Consider the following 23,330-nt stretch of genomic DNA (forward strand, 5'->3'; position numbering starts at 1 on the left):
CCCCATTTTCACAACTGGCAGAATATCTTTCTTCTTTAAGACTGAGTAATATACCATTGTTTGTATATACCACTTTTTCTTTATCCACTGATCTGTCAAACATTCTCCACGTTAGACTATAGGTTAGGCTAAAGCAGTATTTTGGGTTTTTTTTTTTTTTGCGGTGCACGGGCCTCTCACTATCGCGGCCTCTCTTGTTGCGGAGCACAGGCTCCAGACGCGCAGGCTCAGTAGTTGTGGCTCACGGGCCTAGTTGCTCCGCGGCATGTGGGATTCTCCCGGACCGGGGCACGAACCCGTGTCCCCTGCATCGGCAGGCGGACTCTCAACCACTGCGCCACCAGGGAAGCCCAAAAGCAGTGTTTTAAATAGGGGAAAACTGGCATGGAAGATACCCAAATTCATCTGCAGGAGAATGGGTAACTACACTATAAATCTCAGTACCCAATACTGAGCTAGTTATATAATCAACATGCAGTGACACCCAAATATAAAATACTGAGTGGAAATGTAAGTTGATGAATGCATTATACAGTGTGCCATTTTTCTAAGTTAAAAAAAGCCTCCATAAGTGCATAAATATATTGCTTATGGTCAAACACCACATAGTAAGAGAATAATGCTAGTTTGGGAATTATATACTTCAAAGTCATAAGAATAATAAGTTGGAGAGATACGGGCAATGGAAAGAGAAAGCGCCTTAACTGCTCCATGATTTTATTTCTCCACTTTATTAAAAACTGACATAATTTGAGGTAATACTTATATTATTTCTTTACCACTCTGTATGAATGAAATGAAACATTATAAACATTTTTTTTAAACTGGGATGCCACAACGTGAACTAGGGGCACTCTGAAAATTTTTAACAGTCAAGTCATCAAAGATGCAGAGATTTGATCATTCGAGACTCCAGGATGAACTAACAGGTTTTATGCAATTCCCGCCAGTCATTCCCATGTATGAGGACGGGAGAACAAATATCAATCTCCATATAAGATCTAGAAGTTTTGGAACATTATTCCCATGGCAACAGCTATTGAGGAAGATCTGTTATCTTCTCCTGGAATATTTTATCAAAAGTTTCAGCTTGGGCCACCATGATGTAATTTTTCCAGTAATGCCTGACAAACATAAGATAGAGAGTCGGATCAGATCTAGGGGTAGGTCTGAAGACCCCAATACATATCTTCCTGAATCTATTTCTTCTGTCTACTTGACATGGAAATTGTAGCTAATATAGCAGAATGACCAGTGGTTCATTGGTAGGCTTTTATACTGCCTGGCAGTCATACCCATTTATACCCCTGCCTGCTTGGAAACAATTTCCTACCTTCCCCTCTCCCCCAACTCATCTTGTATATAATTCATCAGCAATAGTGCAGCCTCTATTTTCTGATACAACCAGTACTCTAGCCACTTTTTGCAACCTCTATTTCTACCACCTTGGTCCAAGCCAACGTCATTTCTCACCTGGGTTATTGTACTTGACATCTAACTAGTCTCTCGGTTTTTGATCATTTTCCTTTATAAGTTATTCTTAGCATGACAGCCATATGGATCCCTTGAGAAGCTAAGCCAGATTGTGTCACTTCCTGGTCAAATTCTCTAAGAACTTCTGTTTTCACTCAGTGAAAGTGCTTATGGCATTCTCTGTGGCTTCAGGTGATTTGGTCCCCTGTCATTTCTCTGACTTCATCTCCTATGACCATCCACTCTCTTGCCCCACTCTGTCACAGTGAGTCTTCTGATGCTGTCCCAAACATGCTAGGCATTCCCCCACCTCAGACTACTTGCATTTCATGTTCCTTCTTCCTGGAATGCTATTCTCTCAGATATATCCATGTCTCTCTCATTTGTTTCTTCAGGTCTTTTCTCCAATGCAAACTTCTCAGTGATGTTCTCTCTCACCACCCAATTTAGAACTATAAATCCCCATCCTTGCTGTATTTTACTTCATAACTCTTATCATGTATGATATGCTATATGTATTTCCTCTGTGTACATGTGTATATGGTATGTATGTCCAATATATGTAAGTTTTAGAAATTCACATATTTTTCTTTTTAAATTACCAAAGACAGCGTTCTGAAGAGTCATAGACACATGGTAGGTACTCAAATATTTGTTGAAAACATGATTCCAAGAATGAGGAGTGTACTACTCTTGACTCCATTTTACCGATGAGGAAACAAAGACCTGGAGAAGCTACACTTAGAAATTGATGGATGTTGGGACTTCCCTGGCGGTCCAATGGTTAGGACTCCATGCTTTCACTGCCGAGGGCCCGGATTCCATCCCTGGTTGGGGAACTAAGATCCTGTAAGCTGCATGGCATGGCCAAAAATCAAAAACCAAAACAAAACAAGAAAGAAATTGATGGATGTGGATTTGAAGCCAAAGATTTTGACTCCAGAAGCCACACTCTTAATTATATGATTATATTATTATTTTATATATCATATAAATTAATATGTATGTATCATAGTAATATAGTAACTAAATCAATATATTAATTAAATTAATATATAACATATAACAATGATAATTATATACAAGTTAATAACATATGAACATAGATTAGACCCTCTTATATGCACAGTATTACAACAGAATGTTTAATAAGTAATTGATGCCCTATATACACTTTACTCTCATGCTCATCATTACCTTCATTATTAGAACAATTTTTCATATCATTGATTTCTTATGCTCTGTGTCATCCATAACACACTTGATTCTTGGTAAGGCAGAAGCCCAAATCTCTGTAAATTCAATACTGTCGCCCCTAGTAAACATCAGTCTAGATGAAAGAATCCAATAATTCTATGCAGGTGTCTCTGTAGTTCTAAATCCTAGTTCTAAACCCGTTTTCAAAACTCTACGAATCTTTCAGATGTTAATTTCTGCTTAGGTCTCTCCTTATTCCTTTTCTCTTAAAAACCTCCCCGAGCTCTTGTGTATTCATTTTCTAGGACTGCTGTAACAAGGTACCACAGACTGGGAGGCTTAAACGACAGACATGTATTTCCTCACAGTTCCCGAGGACAGAAATGAGAGATTGAGGTGTTGGCAGAGTTGGTCCCTTCTGAGAGCCCTGAGGGAAGGGTCTGCTCCAGGCCGCTCTCCTTGGCGTATACATGGCGGTCATCTGCCTTTGTCTTCACACCGCCTTCCCTCTGTATATCTCCGTGTCCATATTTCCTCTTCTTACAAGGATACCAGTCATACTGGATTAGGGTCCACCCTAAACAACTCATTTTCACTTAATTACCTCTTTAAAGACCTGATCTCCAAATATAGTTACATTCTGAGGTACTGGGGGTTAAAATTCACATATGAATTTTGAGGAGATACAATTCATCCTATGAGATTCTGCCTTCTGGCCACCCCACCCCACCCCAATTCATGCCCTTGTCGTATGCAAAATACATTCACCCCGTCCCAACAGCCCAGAAGTCTTAACCCATTCTAACATCAACTCTAAGTCCAAAATCCCATATATGTATATATATCTATTATCTATCTATTATCTATCTATCTATCTATCTATCTATCTATCTATCTATAGTGTAAATCAGGCATGGGTGAGACTCGAGGTATGATTCATCTGAGGCAAGATTCCTCTCCAGCTGTGAACCTGTGAAACCAAACAAGTTGTCTGCTTCCAAAATACAACGGTAGGAAAGCCAATGGTAGATATTCCCATTCCAAAAGGGAGAAATCAGAGAGAAGAAAAGGATCACGGGTCTCAAGCAAATCCAAAGCCTAGCAGACCAAGTTCCATTAGATTTTTTTTTTTTTTTCGGTACGCGGGCCTCTCACTGTTGTGGCCTCTCCCGTTGCGGAGCACAGGCTCCGGACGCGCAAGCTCAGCGCCCATGGCTCACGGGCCCAGCCGCTCCACGGCATGTGGGATCTTCCCGGACCGGGGCACGAACCCGCATCCCCTGCACCCGCATCCCCTGCATCGGCAGACGGACTCTCAACCGCGCCACCAGGGAAGCCCCATTAGATTTTTTTGGATCGTATTATCTGTTTTATTATTTTTTCTTTTTAATTTTAATTTTTTGGCTGCGTTGGGTCTTCGTTGCTGCACAAGGGCTTCCTCTAGTTGTGGCGAGTGGGGGCTTCTCTTGTTGCAGAGCACGGGCTCTAGGCACGTGGGCTTCAGCAGTTGCACGCAGGCTCAGTAGTTGTGGCTCACAGGCTCTAGAGCACAGGCTCAGTAGTTGTGGCGCACGGGCTTAGTTGCTCCGCGGCATGTGGGATCTTCCCGGACCAGGGATTGAACCTGTGTCCCCTGCATTGGCAGGCGGATTCTTAACCACTGTGCCACCAGGGAAGTCCTCCATTAGATTGCAAGGATTGAGAATAAGCCTCTTTGTCTTGATGCTCTGACCTCCTGGCCCACTGGGGTGGTGGCCCCCTCTGCCCTGGGTAGCAGCCCTCACCTGCTTGAGGTCTTCTGAGTCGTTTAATTCCTTCCTTCCATGGATCACCATCCTGGATATATCTGAACTATAGTATTCGAGCCCTGGTCCGGGAAGATCCCACATGTTGCAAAGTAAGCTCGTGCGCCACAACTGCTGAAGCCTGCGCGTCTAGAGCCCGTGCTCCACGACAAGACAAGCCACCGCAATGAGAAGCCTGTGCCCCGCAACGAAGAGTAGCCCCTGCTCGCCTCAACTAGAGAAAGCCTGCATGCAGCAACGAAGACCCAATGCAGCCAATAAATTAATTAGTTAATTGATTTTAAAAATTCTTTTTAAAGGCTGGAAGAAAATTACACTGAGATGCCTGCCCAGCAATTGCTTGAGACAACAGTTAAAGCAACTAATCAAGTTAAAGATTGACAAATGTCCTGAGTCCCTTTGCTTGACCCCTCACTGGGGACCTCAAAGCCTTCTACACAAAAATGGATAAAGTGGCTGGGGGATAAAAAGGAAACTTTCTGGGACTCCTTGTAAGACCAAGACTTGTTGATGGGGCCCTAATGGAAGCTGAAGATAAAGGTATAAGTGTTGATAGAATTGAGATGAAAGTTTATAATGATTGGTGTATTTGAAAGGGTTTTATATAAGATGGTAACCTCTCTCTTGCCTAATTATATTATGGGATAGACATTATGTCTTACTGGGGAATGGTTTCCCTGCCTGATGTTATAAGACAGGGCATATAAATCTGCTTCTCAGGCAATATTAAAAACATTTTTTTTTATTTGCTTTTGGCTGTGTTTGGGTTTTTGCTGCTGCGAGTGGGCTTTCTCTAGTGGCGGCCAGCAGGGGCTACTCCTAGTTGCAGCACATGGGCTCAGTAGTTGTGGCTCACGGGCTCTAGAGCACAGGCTCAGTAGTTGTAGTGGACGGGCTTAGTTGCTCCATGGCATGTGGGATCTTCCTGCACCAGGGCTCAAACCTGCGTCCCCTACATTGGCAGGCGGATTCTTAACCACTGTGCCACCAGGGAAGTCCTGCTCCTCAGGCAATATTAATTAAACACACTAAAGGAAACCAATAGGGTTACCTGAGCCCACACACTATAAAGTAAAAACTGGGGACTCATATTCAGGGACTAATAAAAGCAAATTTTTTAAAATGTAGTTGGGTAAATCAATCTTTTGATATCAATTAGGCAGCAGACCAATTCTTTGGGAAATTAAAAGCAACTGTCTTTGTCTTGCAAATCTCTACAAATCAGAAATGTAAATATAGCCCACAATGACCTGAGACTGAACCTAATTAGCTCAGTCAGGTAGAATCTGAAACCAAAGGAAAAAAAAGGATGAAGGGAGTAAATGAGGTCTTTTCATTTTTTAAAATTTTTAAACAAATTTTAAAACTATTTGAAAAATAAAATGTCCATAAATAGGTTTTTTATGATCACTTTTTTTTCACAATCACTTTATCTTTGTGTTATAGTATATAAAGATGTAATCTATTAGGAAAGCATCCGATAAAACATTAAAAAACAAAATATTGGTGCTATAGACTCAAGTACACATAAACATGTGTATATACATTTATATTTCCTTGGTTTTTTTGTTTGTTTTTTTTCATGCCCCCTCCCCCCCATTTCCTTGTATTTTCCAATAAGGTAATGAACTGCAAACATTCTAAAAGGACAATAGAAAACTTTTTAAATATCCTTGGAACCTTCAGAGAACATTTTTGTTTTGCTGAGACTTCCCAGCTTCTCATGAAGTTCCAAAATGATAAATAATTGAGCAATTTCAATTGTTGTTTTGCCAAAAGGTACTGTGTGTGTTTTTCTGTTCACCATGACTTGTGAAATTCAGCTGTATCCTTGGTCCTAGCTAGCTAGAGCTGGGAAAATACAAAGCCATTCCATTACGGCTCAGAGAGGACTTTAAAAAATTTTTTTTATTTTATTGAAGTATAGTTGATTTACAACGTTGTATTAATTTCTGCTGTACAGCAAAGTGATTCATATATATATATATATATGTGTATATATATTCTTTTTCATATTCTTTCCCATTATGGTTTATTACAGGATATTGAATATAGTTCCCTGTGCCATACAGTAGGACCTTGTTTATCCATCCTATATATAATAGTTTGCATCTGCTAATACCAAACTCACAATCCATCCCTTTCCCCCACTCTTGGCAACCACAAGTCTGTTCTCTATATCTGTACTTACGTTTCTGTTTCATAGATGAGTTCATTGGTGTCATACTTTAGATTCCACACATAAGTGATATCATATGGTATTTGCCTTTTTCCTTCTAACTTCACTTAGTATGATAATCTTTAGGTCCATCCATATTGCTGCAAATGGCATTATTTCATTCAAAAAGAGGCCTTTTAAAACTCAAACTGCTGCAAAGTCTCCCTCACCCCAAACTGAATTCACAGAGAAATATATTTAGGACTATTAATAAATAATGTTTGTTGCCACACTAAAAAGTTTTCTATAAAAAAGCACAAGTTTTTTAGAAATCATAAATAGTGTCTATAATTTTGCCAGTCTACAGAATGCTAATGTAAAAGACAGTTTGTAATTGCTTACACCTTAGTTAAAGTAAAATTTGAGTAAATACATTTTAATATTAAAAGTAAGCTGGTACAAAACTAGAATTTTGTTTTCTCTCTGTGTTAAGAGAACAAAGGTTTTTTGGAATATTGATCTGCTTTTGACAACGGACTGTAAAGTTTCTTTACCTTTTCAATAATCTGTGGTAACTTTCTGTATTTGCCTTAAAATTTTTTTATTGTATTGTCACTTTGGTTGAATGAGTAAGTACTGTTTCACAATAACGTATGATCTTATTTGACCAAGTATGCGGGCCTCTCAGTGTTGTGGCCTCTCCCGTTGCGGAGCACAGGCTCCGGACGTGCAGGCCCAGCGGCCATGGCTCACGGGCCCAGCCGCTCTGCGGTATGTGGGATCTTCCCGGGCCGGGGCACAAACCCGCAACCCCTGCATCAGCAGGCGGACTCTCAACCATTGCATCACCAGGGAAGCCCTTAAAACCTTTTGATATCTTTAACAAACTTCCCCAAGTCAAATTCTAAATGAATTTCTTTTGACCTCTAGCTAACTTTGGGATGATGTTTCAAGGGGACCCTGAAACATCCCAAAGAGATAAATTAAATTGATTGAGTTTATTTGATATATTAAATTACATGGGAAACATTGTCAAATAAGAGGTGATGAACCTTCTTAGGTTATACTGTATGGGTAAATATCATTAATATAGATATTCCAAAAATTATATGGAATTCTTAAAAATCTGGTATGTCCTGGTTATTATTATCAGTAATAGTTCTAGTTATTATCTTAAAATGTTGTAGGTCACAGAAATAGCCAAGTTTCTTTTCAATTGCATTATAATCAGATCTTTAACCATGCCACTTTAAGTCTTTTGTCATTTATAGACAGTCACTGTTTTACTCTGATGCTTACAAAAGGAAGATCTTCAAGACAATTCATAAAATAGACTTTTTGACAAATAAGGTTTCTGATGATTTTCAGATCATACCATTGAACTGGGTAAGAAATTAAAAATTCTAATGGAAAACCTGATGGCTTCATCCAGATCAATAGGAATTAATTACATGGGACTGAATGAGCTGATAAATACGATTTATAATTTTATGACTGCCTGAAATATTACTGGCTTTTAATCTTTGTTTTCCAGAAACCCTTTCCTCTTAGGCTAAATATATCTTACAGCAAAATGATAAAGTATATCTTTGTAAACAAAGATGAAACATTTATCTTTTTCTCTCTACCCGATCCCCCCAGATTTTGGCTTCTCCAGCTGACTGCCCTCTGGACTTGATGGCTTATTGCAATCCAGATTAAAACTAGTTATACTAATCATTTTAATTTTCTCTCTCTTTGTGGTTTTCAAACTGTTTATGCTTCGTGTCTTTCTCTGCTATACTATGACCTTATTAATGTCACTAGCTATATTATTTACATCCTGTCTATTTTGTAAGATTGCAGTCTCTTGCATTACCCAAGGTGTAATCAGGCCTCTGACAAAATGAATGATGGATAAATGTCTTAAGGCAATTGATCACATATACAACTATATAGAATAATTGTAATAGTGCAACTCTAGGTATAGGAAGAAGAAACAAGGGAAAACATTATCAGGATCATAATAGACTAGTAAGACAGACAATCCAGACAACTTTAGTTTATCAACAGGGCCTAATCCAAAAATAACATATTGAGTGTCCTGTCAATGAAATTCTCCTCTGACCTAGGAATGAGACATCATAGAGTTGTGATACAAATTGGTCACCAGATGCCTCCCAAACCTTGGTCAAATTTATGACCAACAGGGGGCACTGTAAACAAAGAATATTGCCTGCCATTCCAGTTCTACAAGGATCAAGCCATTAGCCACTGCAGCTGCCCACCAATGGTACACCTCAAGGGAATTCAGGATGGAGAAAAACAGGCAGAATTCTTTGCTTTGGATACTGGTCCTAGATAGTTAAGACTGCATATCTAAGGAATAATTTCAACGAATCCACATTCTTGCATCTTCCCATACATTAAAAAAGCGCTAAAGTGATTAACTTGCGAAATCTGGTCTTTGTAATGCACAGTACTCTCTAGATGTTCAACTACATGTTTTTCTTTCCAGCAACAACAAGAACAAACAAAAACAAAACAAACAAACAAACAAAAACCCTAGTGTATATCTTTGTTCCTCTCTTACCCCTTTGGAGCAGTTCCTCAGAGCTATCTGAAGGCTGTCTCCCAGGCTAGAGTCCTCGGTAAGATCCCTGAATAAAACTTAACTCACAAGTTTTCAGTCGTGCGTTTTTCTTCAGTTGAGAGTTCCAATGGATAGCACTGAGTATGTGATATTCAAGCAAATGCTAATTTATTCTTTTATCCTATCAAGGAAATTGTGCAAGGAAATGCCACCCATGTGCTCAGGAGGTGGAGGTATGAAACAGATTCAGTCCCTGATCTTCCTGAACTTCTGGGGGGGACAGGTGAGAATGCAGGTCATTTCAAAGTAGCAGGTGAAAACATTGAAGAGCCTGAAGAAGCCCTCAGGGGAGTCCCTCGCCCAAGCCTTGTGAGAGAGGTGCAAGGGCTAGAGCAAGCCTTAGACCTCAGTCTGGGCATTGGGGACATTTTGGCCCGGATCATTCTTTGTTGAGCAGGCTGTCCTGTGTACCTACAGCATGCTTAGCAGTAATCCTGGCCTCTACCCACTAGATGGCAGTAGCACCCCTGCCCCCGGTTATGACAACCAAAAATGTTCCCCATGGGCCCTGGTAGAGAACCAGTGTCTTGGAGGAAGGGGTGTGAAAGCTGATATTCTCAAGAATAAGGACAAGTTACCCAGGCAAAGAGGGTCTGCGCCTCTCTGAGAGAGGAAGAATAGACCATCACCGGGAAGTATATTTATAATAGAGGCCATCTTCCAAATGGACACATATTTCCACCTTTCACGTTCATTATTCTGAATCCTAAAAGCAAGAACATACTGCAATTGCAATAGCAATAATATAAACAACAACAGCAACCATAGCTGGTGTATTTGAGGTCTTCATGCTGTTGATGACTAGCCCTCAGTAAGAGAAGGAAGTGGATTTACACATTGGCTGTCTGAATCCAGAATGCACGCTCTTAATTACAACACTGTAATTATCAGTTTGATCCAACAGGAAAAAAAGATAAAGTAACTCATCCTTGGTCACAGAGTTAGAAAGTGACCAAGTTGTGATTCAAAATCTAGTGGGGGGCTTCCCTGGTGGCGCAGTGGTTGAGAGTCCGCCTGCCGATGCAGGGGACACAGGTTCGTGCCCCGGTCCAGGAAGATCCCACGTGCCGCGGAGCGGCTGGGCCCGTGAGCCATGGCCACTGAGCCTGCGCGTCCGGAGCCTGTGCTCCGCAACGGGAGAGGCCACGGCAGTGAGAGGCCCGCGTACCAAAAAAAAAAAAAAAAAAAAAAAAAACAGAAACAGAGTCACAGACATAGAAAACAAATTTATGGTTACCAAAGGCAAAAGGAGGGGAGGGATAAATTAGAAGTTTGGGATTAACAGATACACACTACTATATATATAATAGATAAACAACAAGGACCTACTGTATAGCACAGGGAACTATATTCAACATCTTGTAATAACCTATAATGGAAAAGAATCTGAAAAAGAATAGATATATGAACATATATATGAACATATATATATGAATAACTGAATCACTTTGTTTTACACCAGAAACTAACACAACTTTGTAAGTCAACTACACGTCAATTTTTTTAAAATGGTGCTCTTTCTATTGTAATATTAGAAGACCACTTGACCAAAGGGAACCATTGTATTCTTTGTCTCTTTCTTAATTTTTTAAATCAATAAGGAAAAAAGAAACAGTATAAAAGAAAAGGACTTTGAGAGATTCTGTTTATGTTTTTTCAAAGCCAAGACACTTTTGATCATTATATGATTTCTATTTTTTGTGCACAGGACAAAAGACATTTAGTTTGTTTTAACTAATATCCTACTGCTGGGTATTTAAACTGTTCCTGCTAGTAACCATCTTTTGCATATTTAGGATTTACTTTTCCCTGGTATCACTGTCTTTCATTCTCTTAGATCAATGCCCCCCCCTTTTATAATAAATATAACATCCTTTTTACTCCCCTGAAATGAAATTTATAAATAACATTACCTATGTACATTCATCATTTCAAAACAATGAACATATTTCTTAACTGTAATATAAGGCAGAAATAAAATGAAGGAAATTGATACTAAAGTAATAAGCATGCATGACCATAAATAACCTAAAGGACATTAAAAAGTGGCCACAGGATTGTACCTCTAAGCAGAATCTCTTTGATTACACGAGCTAAAGTGACTACAAGGACTTCCCTGGTGGTCCAGTGGTTGAGACTCTGCACTTCCATTGCCCGGGGTAGGGGTTCTGTCTCTGGTCAGGGAACTGAGATCCCACAAGCCGCGTGGCGTGGCCCAAAAACAAAAACAAAATGAAAACAAACAAAACAAAACCTGGAAGCTATTACAAGTAGACCTCAGAGATATTGTGGGTTCCATTCCACACCACTGTAGTAAAGTGAGTCACATGAATTTTTTGGTTTCCCAGTACATATAAAAGGTATGTTTACACTATACTGTAGTCTGTTATGTGTGCCATGGCGTTATGTCTAAAAAAAGTACATACCTTAATTTAAAAATACTTTATGGCTAAAAAATGCTAACCATCATCTAAGCGTTCAGGGAGTTCTCATCTTTTTTGCTGGTGGAGGGTGTCACTTGATGCTGATGATCGCTGACTGATCAGGGTGGTGGTGGCTGAAGGTTGGGGTGACTGGCAGTTTCGTCAAATAAGACAGCAATGAAGTTTGCCATATCAATCGATTCGTCCTTTCATGAAAGAGTTCTCTGTAGCCTGTGGTGCTGTTTGACAGCATTTGACTCAAAGTAATGTAGAACTTCTTTCAAAATTGGAGTCAATCCTCTCAAACCCTGCTGCTGCTTTATTAACTAACTTCATATACTGTTCTGTATCTTGTGATGTCATTTCACCAACCTTCACAGCACCTTCCCCAGGAGTATTTTCCATCTCAAGAAACCATGTTCTTTGCTCATCCATAGGAAGCAACTCCTTATCCACAGCTTGTGCGTTTCAGGTTGCCCAAAACAATTATAATTGTCACGTCAAAGATCTCTGATCACAGATCACCGTAACAAATACAATAATAATTTAAAAGTTTGGAATATTTCGAGAATTACCAAAATGTAACACAGAGGCACGAAGTGAGCAAATACTGTTGAAAAAATGATGTCAACAGACTTGCTCAATGCAGGGTTGCCCCAAACCTTCAATTTGTTAAAAATGCAATATCTGTAAAGCACAGTAAAGCAAAGTGCAATAAAACAACGTAAGCCTGTACCGCCTCTGTTGAAAACTTCCACCCCGGTTCAGACAAATCAGGATCAACTGGTTGAAATTGAATTAGAAAATTAAAAATAGACATTTTTTTTAAATGCTGGAAAAGAGGTCCCCAGGGAATTCCTTGGCAGTCCAGTGGCTAGGACTCTGCGTTTCCACTGCAGGGGACATGGGTTCAATCCCTGGTCGGGGAAGTAAGATCCCACAATCTGCCTGGTGCGGCCAAAAAAAAAAAAAGAATTAAAAAAAAAATGTCCCCAAACATGCTTAAGACATATAAATGGAGGCAAAATTCTGCCAAAAGTACATATACAGACACAATCAGGGCCAAGAGATATTTAATTCCATATCACTGTTTTGAACAAAGTAAAGAATGCAACCCCTGCTTTTTTTAAAAATAAATTTATTTATTTATTTTTGGCTGCGTTGGGTCTTCGTTGCAGTGCGTGGGCTTCTCATTGCGGTGGCTTCTCTTGTTGCGGAGCATGGGCTCTAGGTGCACGGGCTTCAGTAGTTGTGGTACATGGGCTCGGTAGTTGTGGCTCGCGGGCTCTAGAGAGCAGGCTCAGTAGTTGTGGCACAAGGGCTTAGTTGCTGCGCGGCATGTGGGATCTTCGCGGACCAGGGCTCGAACCCATGTCCCCTGCGTTGGCAGGCGGCTTCTTAACCACTGTGCCACCAAGGAAGCCCTGGTTCCACTTGTTTAAATTTAAATTAAAATTTTAGAAAAGGAGGCTATTGAACCAGGTGACCCATTCTCTACGTCTACTTAATCGACTTCAAAAGTGAGAAAAACTCGGAGGAAGGTGTCAAATGAACTCTTTATTTGGAGGACCTTTGAGTTACTGAAGTGTCCTGCTAGCAGGCAGAGGTAAGGAGGAATATATCTTTCCAGTTTCCCAGCACAGATCAGGGTCAGGAGGTGAGGGATGGAATCTAACAGAGGGAACCTCCCTGAGCAGCCCAGGGCAGAGGCACGCGGAGGCAGGGGGCTTCCAGGAATGGCTTTGCGGCGACCGGCTGAGCCGAGGATTTGGAAGAACCCACCCTCACTCTCTTTGCATGATGTCATTTCAAGGGGGATTAATTCCCTGGGGGATCAATTCCCTGGGGGATCAGCTTGCTCTAGACCTTGATAATCCAGATTTGTGATTTAATTCAGTGGTCTGAGTATCTGACACAAGGAGAAGGAAGTAGGAGGCTAGAGAGATAAAAACAGACTGTGCTTCCAAGAAATCAAGGAGGGGTGGGGGGGGGTCATCTCACTTGGATGCCTCTTTAATTAACCAGTTCCATGCCCAGTCTTATCAAGAACGCTGTTTCTACCCTCATGATTGACATGCCTCCTAGTACTGAGAGAAAGAAACTGAGGAGATTTGAAGCAGTTGAAGCAAGAAGGGGGAAGGGTAGACTCTGTGCTGAACTCTTTGAGTCTAACAGGGGAAAAGACTACTTTAACCCAGAGGAACTGCGGGAAGAGACTCTGGCAGGTCATAGGGATTTAGGATTACGTGAAGTCAAAAGATGTCATTAGTCTTTGGAATTTGCGGAGCGGCAACTAGACTGTTCTGTTCACATTTCCACACGCAGACTCTTCCTTCTTAAACTAGTTCCAGAGATGTAACCCCTACCCCATCTAACCCCTATGATAGCCAAAGCTATCGTTTCTAGTCTAACCTCAATCCATAGCACTGCAATGCCAGTCTCCCACCCTCCCTCCTTTGAGGGCCCATGGGGATGTGGTCCTCCACTAGGGCTTGATTCATGTTGACCAGGTGGAGAGTGACGGGGGATTCCAGAACCTCCTCAACGAGACATCATCTTCACAAACTCTGCAAAAACAAAATTTCTGGTGAGGCACCTCTTTGCTGGTTTTTTTTTCTTTATTTGATTTTTAAAATAATTTTTTAATTGGAGTATAGTTGATTTACAGTGTTGTGTTAGTTTCAGGTGTACAGCAAAGTGATTCAGTTATACATACAGATATATTCATTCTTTTTCAGATTCTTTTCCCTTTAGATTATTGCAGAATATTGAGTAGAGTTCCCTGTGCTATGCAGTAGGTCCTTGTTGTTTATCTCTTTTATATATAGTAGTGTGTGTATATGTTAATCCCAAGCTCCTAATTTATCCCTCCCCCCTCAGTGAGGTACCTATCTGTAAGAGTAGCTGCCATTATTTTTTCCAGCCTTTACTATGTGTCAGGAACCACTGGTGATCTTTGGGAAATTAATAACTTGACCCCTCTATGCCTTGATTTCTTCATCTACAAAATGAGAATCATAGGATTGCTATTTACCTTCTATGATTTTTAAGATGGTTAAACAATATAATGCTTAAAAGACACAGTCGGTGTTCAATAAATAATCATTATGAGTCTCTGATTTCAACTTTTCAACCGATCTTGGAGGGGTAAGTACCGTTTTACAGGTAAGCAAACTGAGGCTGGTCAGGTTGACCAACATGGCTGAGATCACGTGAATGGTGAATGGAGAACCCTGGAATGAACCCAGGCGGTACTTGACTTTGCTGGGACTCAATGTCAGGTGGACTTATTGGTCCCACCGAGGTCTCGAGGCCCCTCTGTCCTTCCCTGGCCTGTGATTGGCCTGAGGAACTATTTCCTCAAACCATTGTACCTCTCCCAGATATTCATTGATACCTACTCTGCACCTGAGCCTGGCTAGATCCAGCAGGCATCCAGCAAACATTTGCTATGTCACAGCCATGCAACAAACATCTACTAAGTTTCTGTGCTGGGAATTGCACAGCAGAGATGGGTTAGAGAAGCTCCCTCTGCCCCACAGGAATTTACAACCCAGGAGGCAAATGTAACTCAAGGTCTGCAGTCATAACTTCCTTTGGAGAGGAAGAGAAATATCCTTGTATGTCTTTACAGCTGGGTCTACTACACCAGGTAAGGATGAAGGGAAGCTTCTTAGCAGAGGTTGCACTGGCATGAACTCCTGAGAGATGCATAGGATTTGAAAATGCATTGATAACACGGGAAAGGTGTGGTAAGTGGAAGGAACATCAGGGAGAAAGGAACAGAAGTTGGAGAACACAGAGCAGCACCAAGTGTGCACCAGAGCATAAAAAGTCAGAGTGGTTGTAGAAGATAGAGGCTGGGTGGGTGGGTCACTGGGGCAGCAACATGGATGCACTTGAATATCAGACTAAGAGTTTGAACCAGAGAATGTCACGACGCGAACTTGACGTGCCCTACTGATGTCTCCCACAGAAATGATCCCCCCTCCCATCCGCTATTTCTCATTTATCCAATCACTCAAGACACATGTGCTGAGCTCTCTGCTAGGAATTGGGGTATAATGATAAAAGATTTAGTCTGTGGCCTCAGAAGGAAACAGGCAATCAACGATTGGAAGCTACTGTGATGTCATGTGCCAGTATCACTGCAGAGGCATGCATGGGTGTTACGGGAGCACCGAGGGATGCCGAGCCTGGTAAGAAAGATGGGGCCCCAGCCAGGGGCATAACTAAGACTTAGCCAGAGGAGAGAGGAAAGGGTTTTATGGACAGGACATGAGCAATGACAGCAAGGGGTCCTTAGTGCATGATTTCTTTTAGTTTTTCTCTGAAATTGGGGAGAAAGGTATCATCTTTACTCCCATTTTGCAGGTGTGAAAACTGACACTAAAAGAGAGGAAGTGACTAGGATAAGGCCACATAGTTACTAAGAGGTGATCCTGAATTTGAAACCCATGAATCTGACCCCAGCATCCCAGCGGCTAACTAATCCACTCTCCTTCTGATGGGACATTTTTTTCCTATGACAAAGGCATCCAGGGAACAAAGAAGGGATGGGAGAGGTGGAGTAGGAATGGGCTTCTGGACAGGGTGTTCCAAGGAGTGGCCAAGACAGAAACAAGGAGAGGTGAGAGGCACTGAGCTCTTGGAAATGACATGGGCAGAAAGGGATGAAACAAACACCTCCAAAATCTAACTCCCCTCCTCCAACCTCAAACTGGGTGAAGGGTGAGAAGGAATGGCCGACTTGCGAAAAGATCACACTGGGGAGATGGAGGTGGCTGCCCCACACAACATCACCTTCAAAGTCGACGGTGCCATCTCCGTTAATGTCGGCTTCCTGGACAACCTCAGAGATCTCCTGGGGAGTGAGCTTGTCTCCCAGGAGCCTCTGCATGGCCTGCTGCAGCTCCCCCAGGGTGATCTCCCCATCTCCGTTGGCATCAAACTGAATTGGAGCACAGGGGATGATATTAGCAACAATGACCACAATAATAATAATTAATAATAGCACTGTTTACTGATCACTTACTGTGAGTCAAGAACTCAGCTAAAGATAACCAACAAGGACCTACTGTACAGCACAGGGAACTATGCTCAGTATCTTGTAATGAACTATAATGGAAGGGATGCAAAAAAAAAGAATATATACATTTATATATATATATATATAAAATGGAATACATACAGTTATATATATATATGTATAACTGAATCACTTTACTGTATACCTGAAACTAACATGACATTGTAAATCATCGTAAATTTCACCACTGTGGCCCTGGGTCCAATCCCGGTTGGGGAACTACAATCCCACAAGCCACGTGGTGTGGCCCAAACAAACAAACAAACAAACAAAACTCAGCTGAGAGCTTTTGCACATTATCCTCTAAAAGTCAGCTCCTTGAAGGCAGGTTCAAGGAGTCTTGTTCCTTGTTCCATGCTTAGCCCTCCCTATGCTGCACACCTTTAACTAATCCACTAGAAAGTCTTAGAACATAAGTTCTATGTCCAAACACATCTGGGAGCCAACTGCCCTTCTACAGCTACATTGATGCTAACTAACCTGGTTCAAACCACAATCATCTTGTGCCTGATTATGGCGACAGCCTCCTAATTGGTCTTCCAGCTCCCACTGTGGTCCTACCTAATCTGTCCTCCACACGTTGGGACTTGACATTCGTGTTCATTTAAAACACCAATCAGATCTTGTCCCTCCCTGGCTTAAAGTCCTCCGATGGCTTCCTATCCCACTCAGAAGAAAATCCTGACACCGCTCCGTGACACGCAAACTCCTATGGGATGGGGTCCTGCCTTCAGCAACTCTTGTTTATTTCATGCTACTCTCTGTGGCTCATGCCTCTCCAAGTACTCCAGGCTTGCTCTTCCTCAGACATGCCTTCCTGCCTTTCAGTGTTTGTACCTGCTGCTTTCTAATCCTGGGATGTGATTTCCCCTAGAGCAGTGCACTGCCCAAAGGAAATACAGTGTGAACCTCATGGGTAATTTAAATTTTTCTAACAGCCTCCTACCGCACATACACAAATTTTAAGGGAACAAGTGAAATTAATTTTTTATAATTGATTTTACTTAATCTATCTAATATATCATTTAAACAATTTAAAATGTAAGCAATTTAAAAATTGATTTAACCATGTAATCAATTTAAAAATTATTAATGAACTATGCTACATTCTCTTTTTCTTTCTGGCATCAAACCATTTTATTTACCCAACGTCCTTCTCCTGGCCGGGATCTCTCCAGCTTCACAGTCACTGAAAAGCTGTTATATTCTTTTTATGCATACTGGATTTCATAAGACTTAGTATAATACCATGCTAAGGACTTACTTAGTATGTCCTTAGCATGGTTAGTTAACACACCTACCCTCCAAAGATACTTAAACTAAGCTACTAAATCTTAATCCAGCGTGTATTTTATACTCACAGCACGTCTCAATTCAGACACTAAATGTTATCAGAAATACTTGATCTGCATGTAGGTTTCATGAAGTATATAGTTGAAAAGGTGGATTTGCATACCCAAGTTGTTCCAAATGAAAGTTTTCCAATAATTGCATTGAGTATTCCTTTTTAGATTCAAATGAATTGAAATTATATTCAATTGAATACAAATGGAAATTTAATTGGAACTAATCAAAATTAAATACAATTATGTGTATGCAATGGAATATTACTCAGCCATAAAAACGAATGAAATAATGCCATTTGCAGCAACATGGATGGACCTAGAGATTATCATACTAAGTGAAGTAAGTCAGAAAGAGAAAGACAAATATCATATGATATCACTTATATGTGGAATCTAAAATATGACACTAACTAAGGATTGGGAGTTTGGGATTAGCAGATGCAAACTGTTATATAAAGGATGGATAAACAAGGTCCTACTGTATAGCATGGGGAACAATATTCAATATTCTGTGATAAACCATAATGGAAAAGAATAGGAAAAGGAATGTCTATATATGTACAACTGAATCGTTGTGCTGTACAGCAGAAATTAACACAACATTGTAAATCAACTATACTTCAATAAAATTTTTAAAAATTAAATACAATTAAAAATTCAGTTCCTCAGCCACACAAGACACATTTCAGGCCAGTGGCTACCACTGTGGACAGAGCATTTTCATGATCACAGGAAGTTCTATTGGACGATGCAGCTCTAGATCTTTACATGAAACTGAGACAGAAAACCACACAGCTAGTAGGTAGAGATCTTCCTGGGATTTGGACCCACGTTTGCCTGACTCCAGGGTGTCCCCTTCCGAACACTATACACTTCTTTATTTCTGCCTCACATAGTTGAAAGCTCTCTGAGAGAGAAGAGCATTTTATCTAGGAATCTAAGTGAATTTCAGCAAGCCCCTTACCCTCCCTGGATCTCATCTTTTTAAAGCATCCCTACAACAAGTAGTTTCAACCAGATGATGTCTTGCAGCTTCTTTCTGGGATCTCAAATTCTTGGATTCCCTCTTCCCATTACAGGCATGAGGATTAGAGGTTCTAGCATGTGTTTTGTAGATTGCAGGATCTTGGATAAAGTATGCAATGTCTATGAGCCTCAGTTTCCTCATATGTAGTATTGGGATACATGACTACTTACCCCTAATGTTATTTGTGAGGACAAAATTAGATGAAATAGGTAGAGGACCTTGTGTATTGCAAGTGCTTGAAATATGTTATTTTCCTTCCCTATAAATCCCACCATAGTTAGAAAAATAACTGGTTTTGGTGGGTTCTGTCCATGGTTAATGGCTAATCATTAGACCTCTTGGGTCTCCCTCAACCACCTCCAACATTATGAAACTTACTTCCTTGAAAGCATCTCGCATCTCCTGGACACCAATCATCCCAGCTGTTTCTGCAAGCAATTTGGGGGCCATCAGCTCCACAAAATCGTCAAAATCTACACGGCCACCCACTGAGGACAGAAGAGGCAGGTCTAGTGAGATTCCATATGCCCCCAACCCTCCATTACCTCACTTTGCCCTTCAACTCTGTTCAAGAAATAGATCTGCTCCAATCTCTCTGCCTTCTAAGAGCTTCCTTTCTTAGCCAGCTCATGCCCTCTTGTCCCTCTCATCTGAACAGGAGTGGATGGGGTGCCGTATGGTGGAAGTAACTAACTGTTGGTGTGACCTTGAGAAAATCTCTTAATTGGTTCAGATCTAGGTTCCCTCACCTGAAGATCTGGAGAAGGGAGAATATGAATTAAGTGGGCACTCAATCCCTTCCAGATATGAATACTACCACCTCCTTGAATTCAGCATTGTTTACTCAGTGACATGCCCAGAAGCAAACCCCGTAGCAATTTTATCCCAGCTTCGATGACAAAATCAGCTTTTCTCCATCTAAAAACCCATCTTTCTTGTAACATTATTCACCAACATTAGGCTCCAACTCCAAGTTTGTTTCCAGCATCAAATACAGCTCCAATGTTGCCCCCCACTGACAAAGATAGTAATAACTTATGTTTAATAAGCATTTACTAGAGGCTAAGCCTTTACCTGTATTAACATCTTTAGCCCTTCCTTTCTACAATCCCACAAGGTAAGAAGTGATATCATCTTCACTGGGTGGATGGGGAAACTGAGACTCAAGAGTGGGGGCCAACTCCACTTCTTATATGACTACAATTAGTAAATAACAGAACTGGGACTTGAACCCAAATCTATCCCTAAAAGTCACGCTTTTAACCACTTCAAATGCTGCCTCCCTAAGTAGAGTCTGAACTGTTTCCTTCCAGACTTCTAGCCCCTCTTCCCTCCTCCTTATCTCCAACTCTACTCTCAACCTCCATATATCCTTCCTAGTTCCACCCTTAGCCCTCCCCTAAGCCCAGTCATTCCTTCCACCCCCCTGGCCTCACAGTTCATGCGGATTTGCTGGCCCAGTTCAATCAGTTCCATCTCCGTGGGCATGTAACCCATTGTCCTCATGAGATTCCCCAAATCCTTACAAGAGATGAACCCATCTCGGTCCTTGTCAAACTCAAGAAATGCTTCCCGGAGCTCTGAAAGTTGAGAGAAGAACTTTGGGGAAGTTGAAACAGTCACTGGGGAAGAGTAGCATGCCTTGAAACTATCAATGAGGTACTGACTAAAGACTCCTCGAAAAAGAATACATTATAAAAATTTTTTAAAGGAGTGATGTATGAAATGTGTTAGCAGAAAGACTAGTTCCTGAGACCACTAAATGATAGCATTGAAGTCCTTCACATTTTTGGGTGAAGTTATGGGAAACTTCGAAACTACCAAGAGAAAAAAAACAAGTTTGGACTCATCCTAAAACTCAGGCATCATTTGTGGGTCTCTGAGACGCTTGGGCATGGGGATGGTTTCTAAACACTTGGGGAAGTACTTAAACTGCCACAAAATCACAGTTGAGTGGGAAGAGAGGGTGTTGTAAAATTTTCATGTCAAGGGGTTTACATTGAAATGCACAAGGGAACAGAGAGCAGGTAAGTGGGTGGATGGCAAAGTGGGGGCATTTAGGGGAGAGAGCTTTACCTTCAATCTCATCTGGTCCCAGTGGTCTTTCCTAGAAAGGAATGCAGGGGGCAGGGGATTTGGAGAGAGGATCAGGGATCCACATTCACTTCTTGAAACACATCTCATCCTCATCCTTTCCTGTTTCTCTTCCCTTCTTGCTCCCGTCTCCCCCTCTCACCTTCTTTCTCCCATCTCCCCCTCTCACCTTCTTTCTCCCATCTGCTGACTCCCATTCCATGGCTATTTGTTCCTCCTGTTCTTCCTCACCCCTTCTCATTTCCTCTCTCCCATCCTTGAATCTTGGTCTCTCTCCTCCTGCCTTTCCCAAATAGACATCCATCCTGTTGTGCCGAAATGTGTCCTGGAGGCCATGGAATCCAATCCCCTTCTTCTCCAGATGAAGAAAGCCAGACTTAGAATCACAGCTCACATACTCAGTTTGCTGACTGTGCCAGGCTTCCACAATCATTTCATTTAAACGTCTCTGAGGTAGAGCCAAATATCACTCCCATCTTATTTAAGAGGAAGTCGAGGGACAGAGAGGTTAAGGAACCTGCCTGAGGTCACACAGCACGTAAGTGGCAGATCCCCTCCCAAAGCAGGGAGACGTTAAATCATTCCTTTGAGGTCATGCAGAAATTCAGGTGCATTGAGAGCTGGGATTTGAATGCAGGTCTACTGGCTGCCAGGTCAGAATTCTTTCCACTATACCCCACTGGCTGTTTTTTCCACCTGCCTCCATGCTTTCTCTCAAGGGTTAGAATCCCCTGGCTGTGGAAGCTGTGTTCAGTGGCACCCAGGCAGGATGATCATTGCCAGCATGACCAATTGCTAAAACCTTTCATGTTGCCACCGCCCACTCCTGGACATAACTGAAGGGTCAGGCTTGGGTACATGGCACATCACCTGGAAAATTCCATCACCCCCTGGCCTCTTTCACCCCCTTTTCTCCCTTTATCCTTGGAGATTTTCCCCCAGCTTCTCTTTCTTACTATCCCCTTCTCCCCAAATCTCTCTCAATCTTTCTCTCTCTCATGATCTTAAAAACTAACAATTAAAATCATGACCGTTGGAACCAAACAGACCTGACTCTGCCATTTACTAATTGTATAAGCTTAAAGCAAGGGACTTCATGACTCAGAGCCTTAGTATCCACGTCTGTAAAATAGGAATGAAAGTATTATGGACCTCATGAGTCATTCCGAGGATTAAATGACATCAGGAATGCAAAGCCCTTTGCACAAGTCTGGGCACACAGCGATGACTTAATGAGTGGCATCTATTGTTATCACCACCTCCGTCATCATCACCACCGTCATCACTATGGGTGTCAAAGAAAAGAATGAGGATGATCACCAACAATGACATCATCGTAGTTCCCCTTTCCGTTTTCTTTTTCTTCTCCTTCATCTTCCACCTTTTGGTCCTGACTTCTGACTTCACCTTCACGCATCTTGCTGACCCACGTGTCCCCACGATGCTCCCTGGAATTCTCCTGCCTTCTCAGTTCATGCTCTCCCCACCGGCTCCCCTCTCGTCCCTTCTGTTCCCCGCATCCCAGCTCCCTTTGCCCTGCCCACCATCCTCCCTCATTGTCCCCAGACTCACCCGCTGTTTCTCAGCGATGCCTTTTCTTAGGAAGATGCAGGCGGGACCCATGGGAAACTGCATGGAGGGGGCAGGGCAGAGCTCGCCAGGCGCCAATCTCAAGACGGCTCCCCCCCTTCCTGTCCCCCGTCGTGGCTCTGACTCCTTGTCTTCTCTACCACTCCTTTGCCAACTCTTCCTGCCTCTCTTGGCCTCTCCCTCGGTCACCTTGGCCCCCTTAGAGCTGTGACAGCTGGGTCAGAAATCTCTACTCGGGTTGGGGAGGGATCACAGTTGTTCCTGCCTCCCCATCTGGCTTGAGAATGGAGGCGGAGCCAGTGTCAGGCTCTGACCTTTTATCCCCAGAATAGAATTGGAAGGATAGTTTTGAAAATGAGGATTAGAGCAGAGGGCATCGATTCGCACAATGTTTCAACAGGCACGTTGAGGGATCAGTCTAAGCCTGGCCTCTGCTGGCCTTTGTGTGTGTGAAGATGGAGAGGACATCTGGCCTCCAGGAGCTCTAGGGTAACTC

The 23,330-nt window shown here is 41.9% G+C and overlaps 1 protein-coding gene across 2 annotated transcripts; it reads right to left on the bottom strand.

Annotated features, from left to right (window-relative positions):
• Positions 1 to 13,665: 13,665 nt before the first annotated feature.
• Positions 13,666 to 23,090, bottom strand: CABP5 (calcium binding protein 5). 2 transcript variants are annotated; one of them, XM_081216215.1, is made up of 6 exons: positions 22,817 to 23,090; positions 21,227 to 21,257; positions 20,677 to 20,730; positions 19,529 to 19,638; positions 16,492 to 16,639; positions 13,666 to 14,255 (listed from the first exon to the last, which is right to left on the bottom strand). In XM_081216215.1, exons 1-6 carry the CDS (start codon positions 22,877 to 22,879, stop codon positions 14,230 to 14,232), a joined length of 432 nt encoding a protein of 143 aa, XP_081072341.1. In that variant the 5' UTR covers positions 22,880 to 23,090; the 3' UTR covers positions 13,666 to 14,229. The 2 variants fall into 2 exon arrangements, with proteins under 2 accessions (XP_081072341.1, XP_081072340.1); XM_081216214.1 differs by having other exon boundaries at positions 20,587 to 20,730.
• Positions 23,091 to 23,330: the final 240 nt, after the last annotated feature.

This window comes from Mesoplodon bidens, assembly GCF_964165515.1.
Source record: "Mesoplodon bidens genome assembly, chromosome: 18".
In the NCBI taxonomy this organism is placed as follows: domain Eukaryota; kingdom Metazoa; phylum Chordata; class Mammalia; order Artiodactyla; family Ziphiidae; genus Mesoplodon; species Mesoplodon bidens.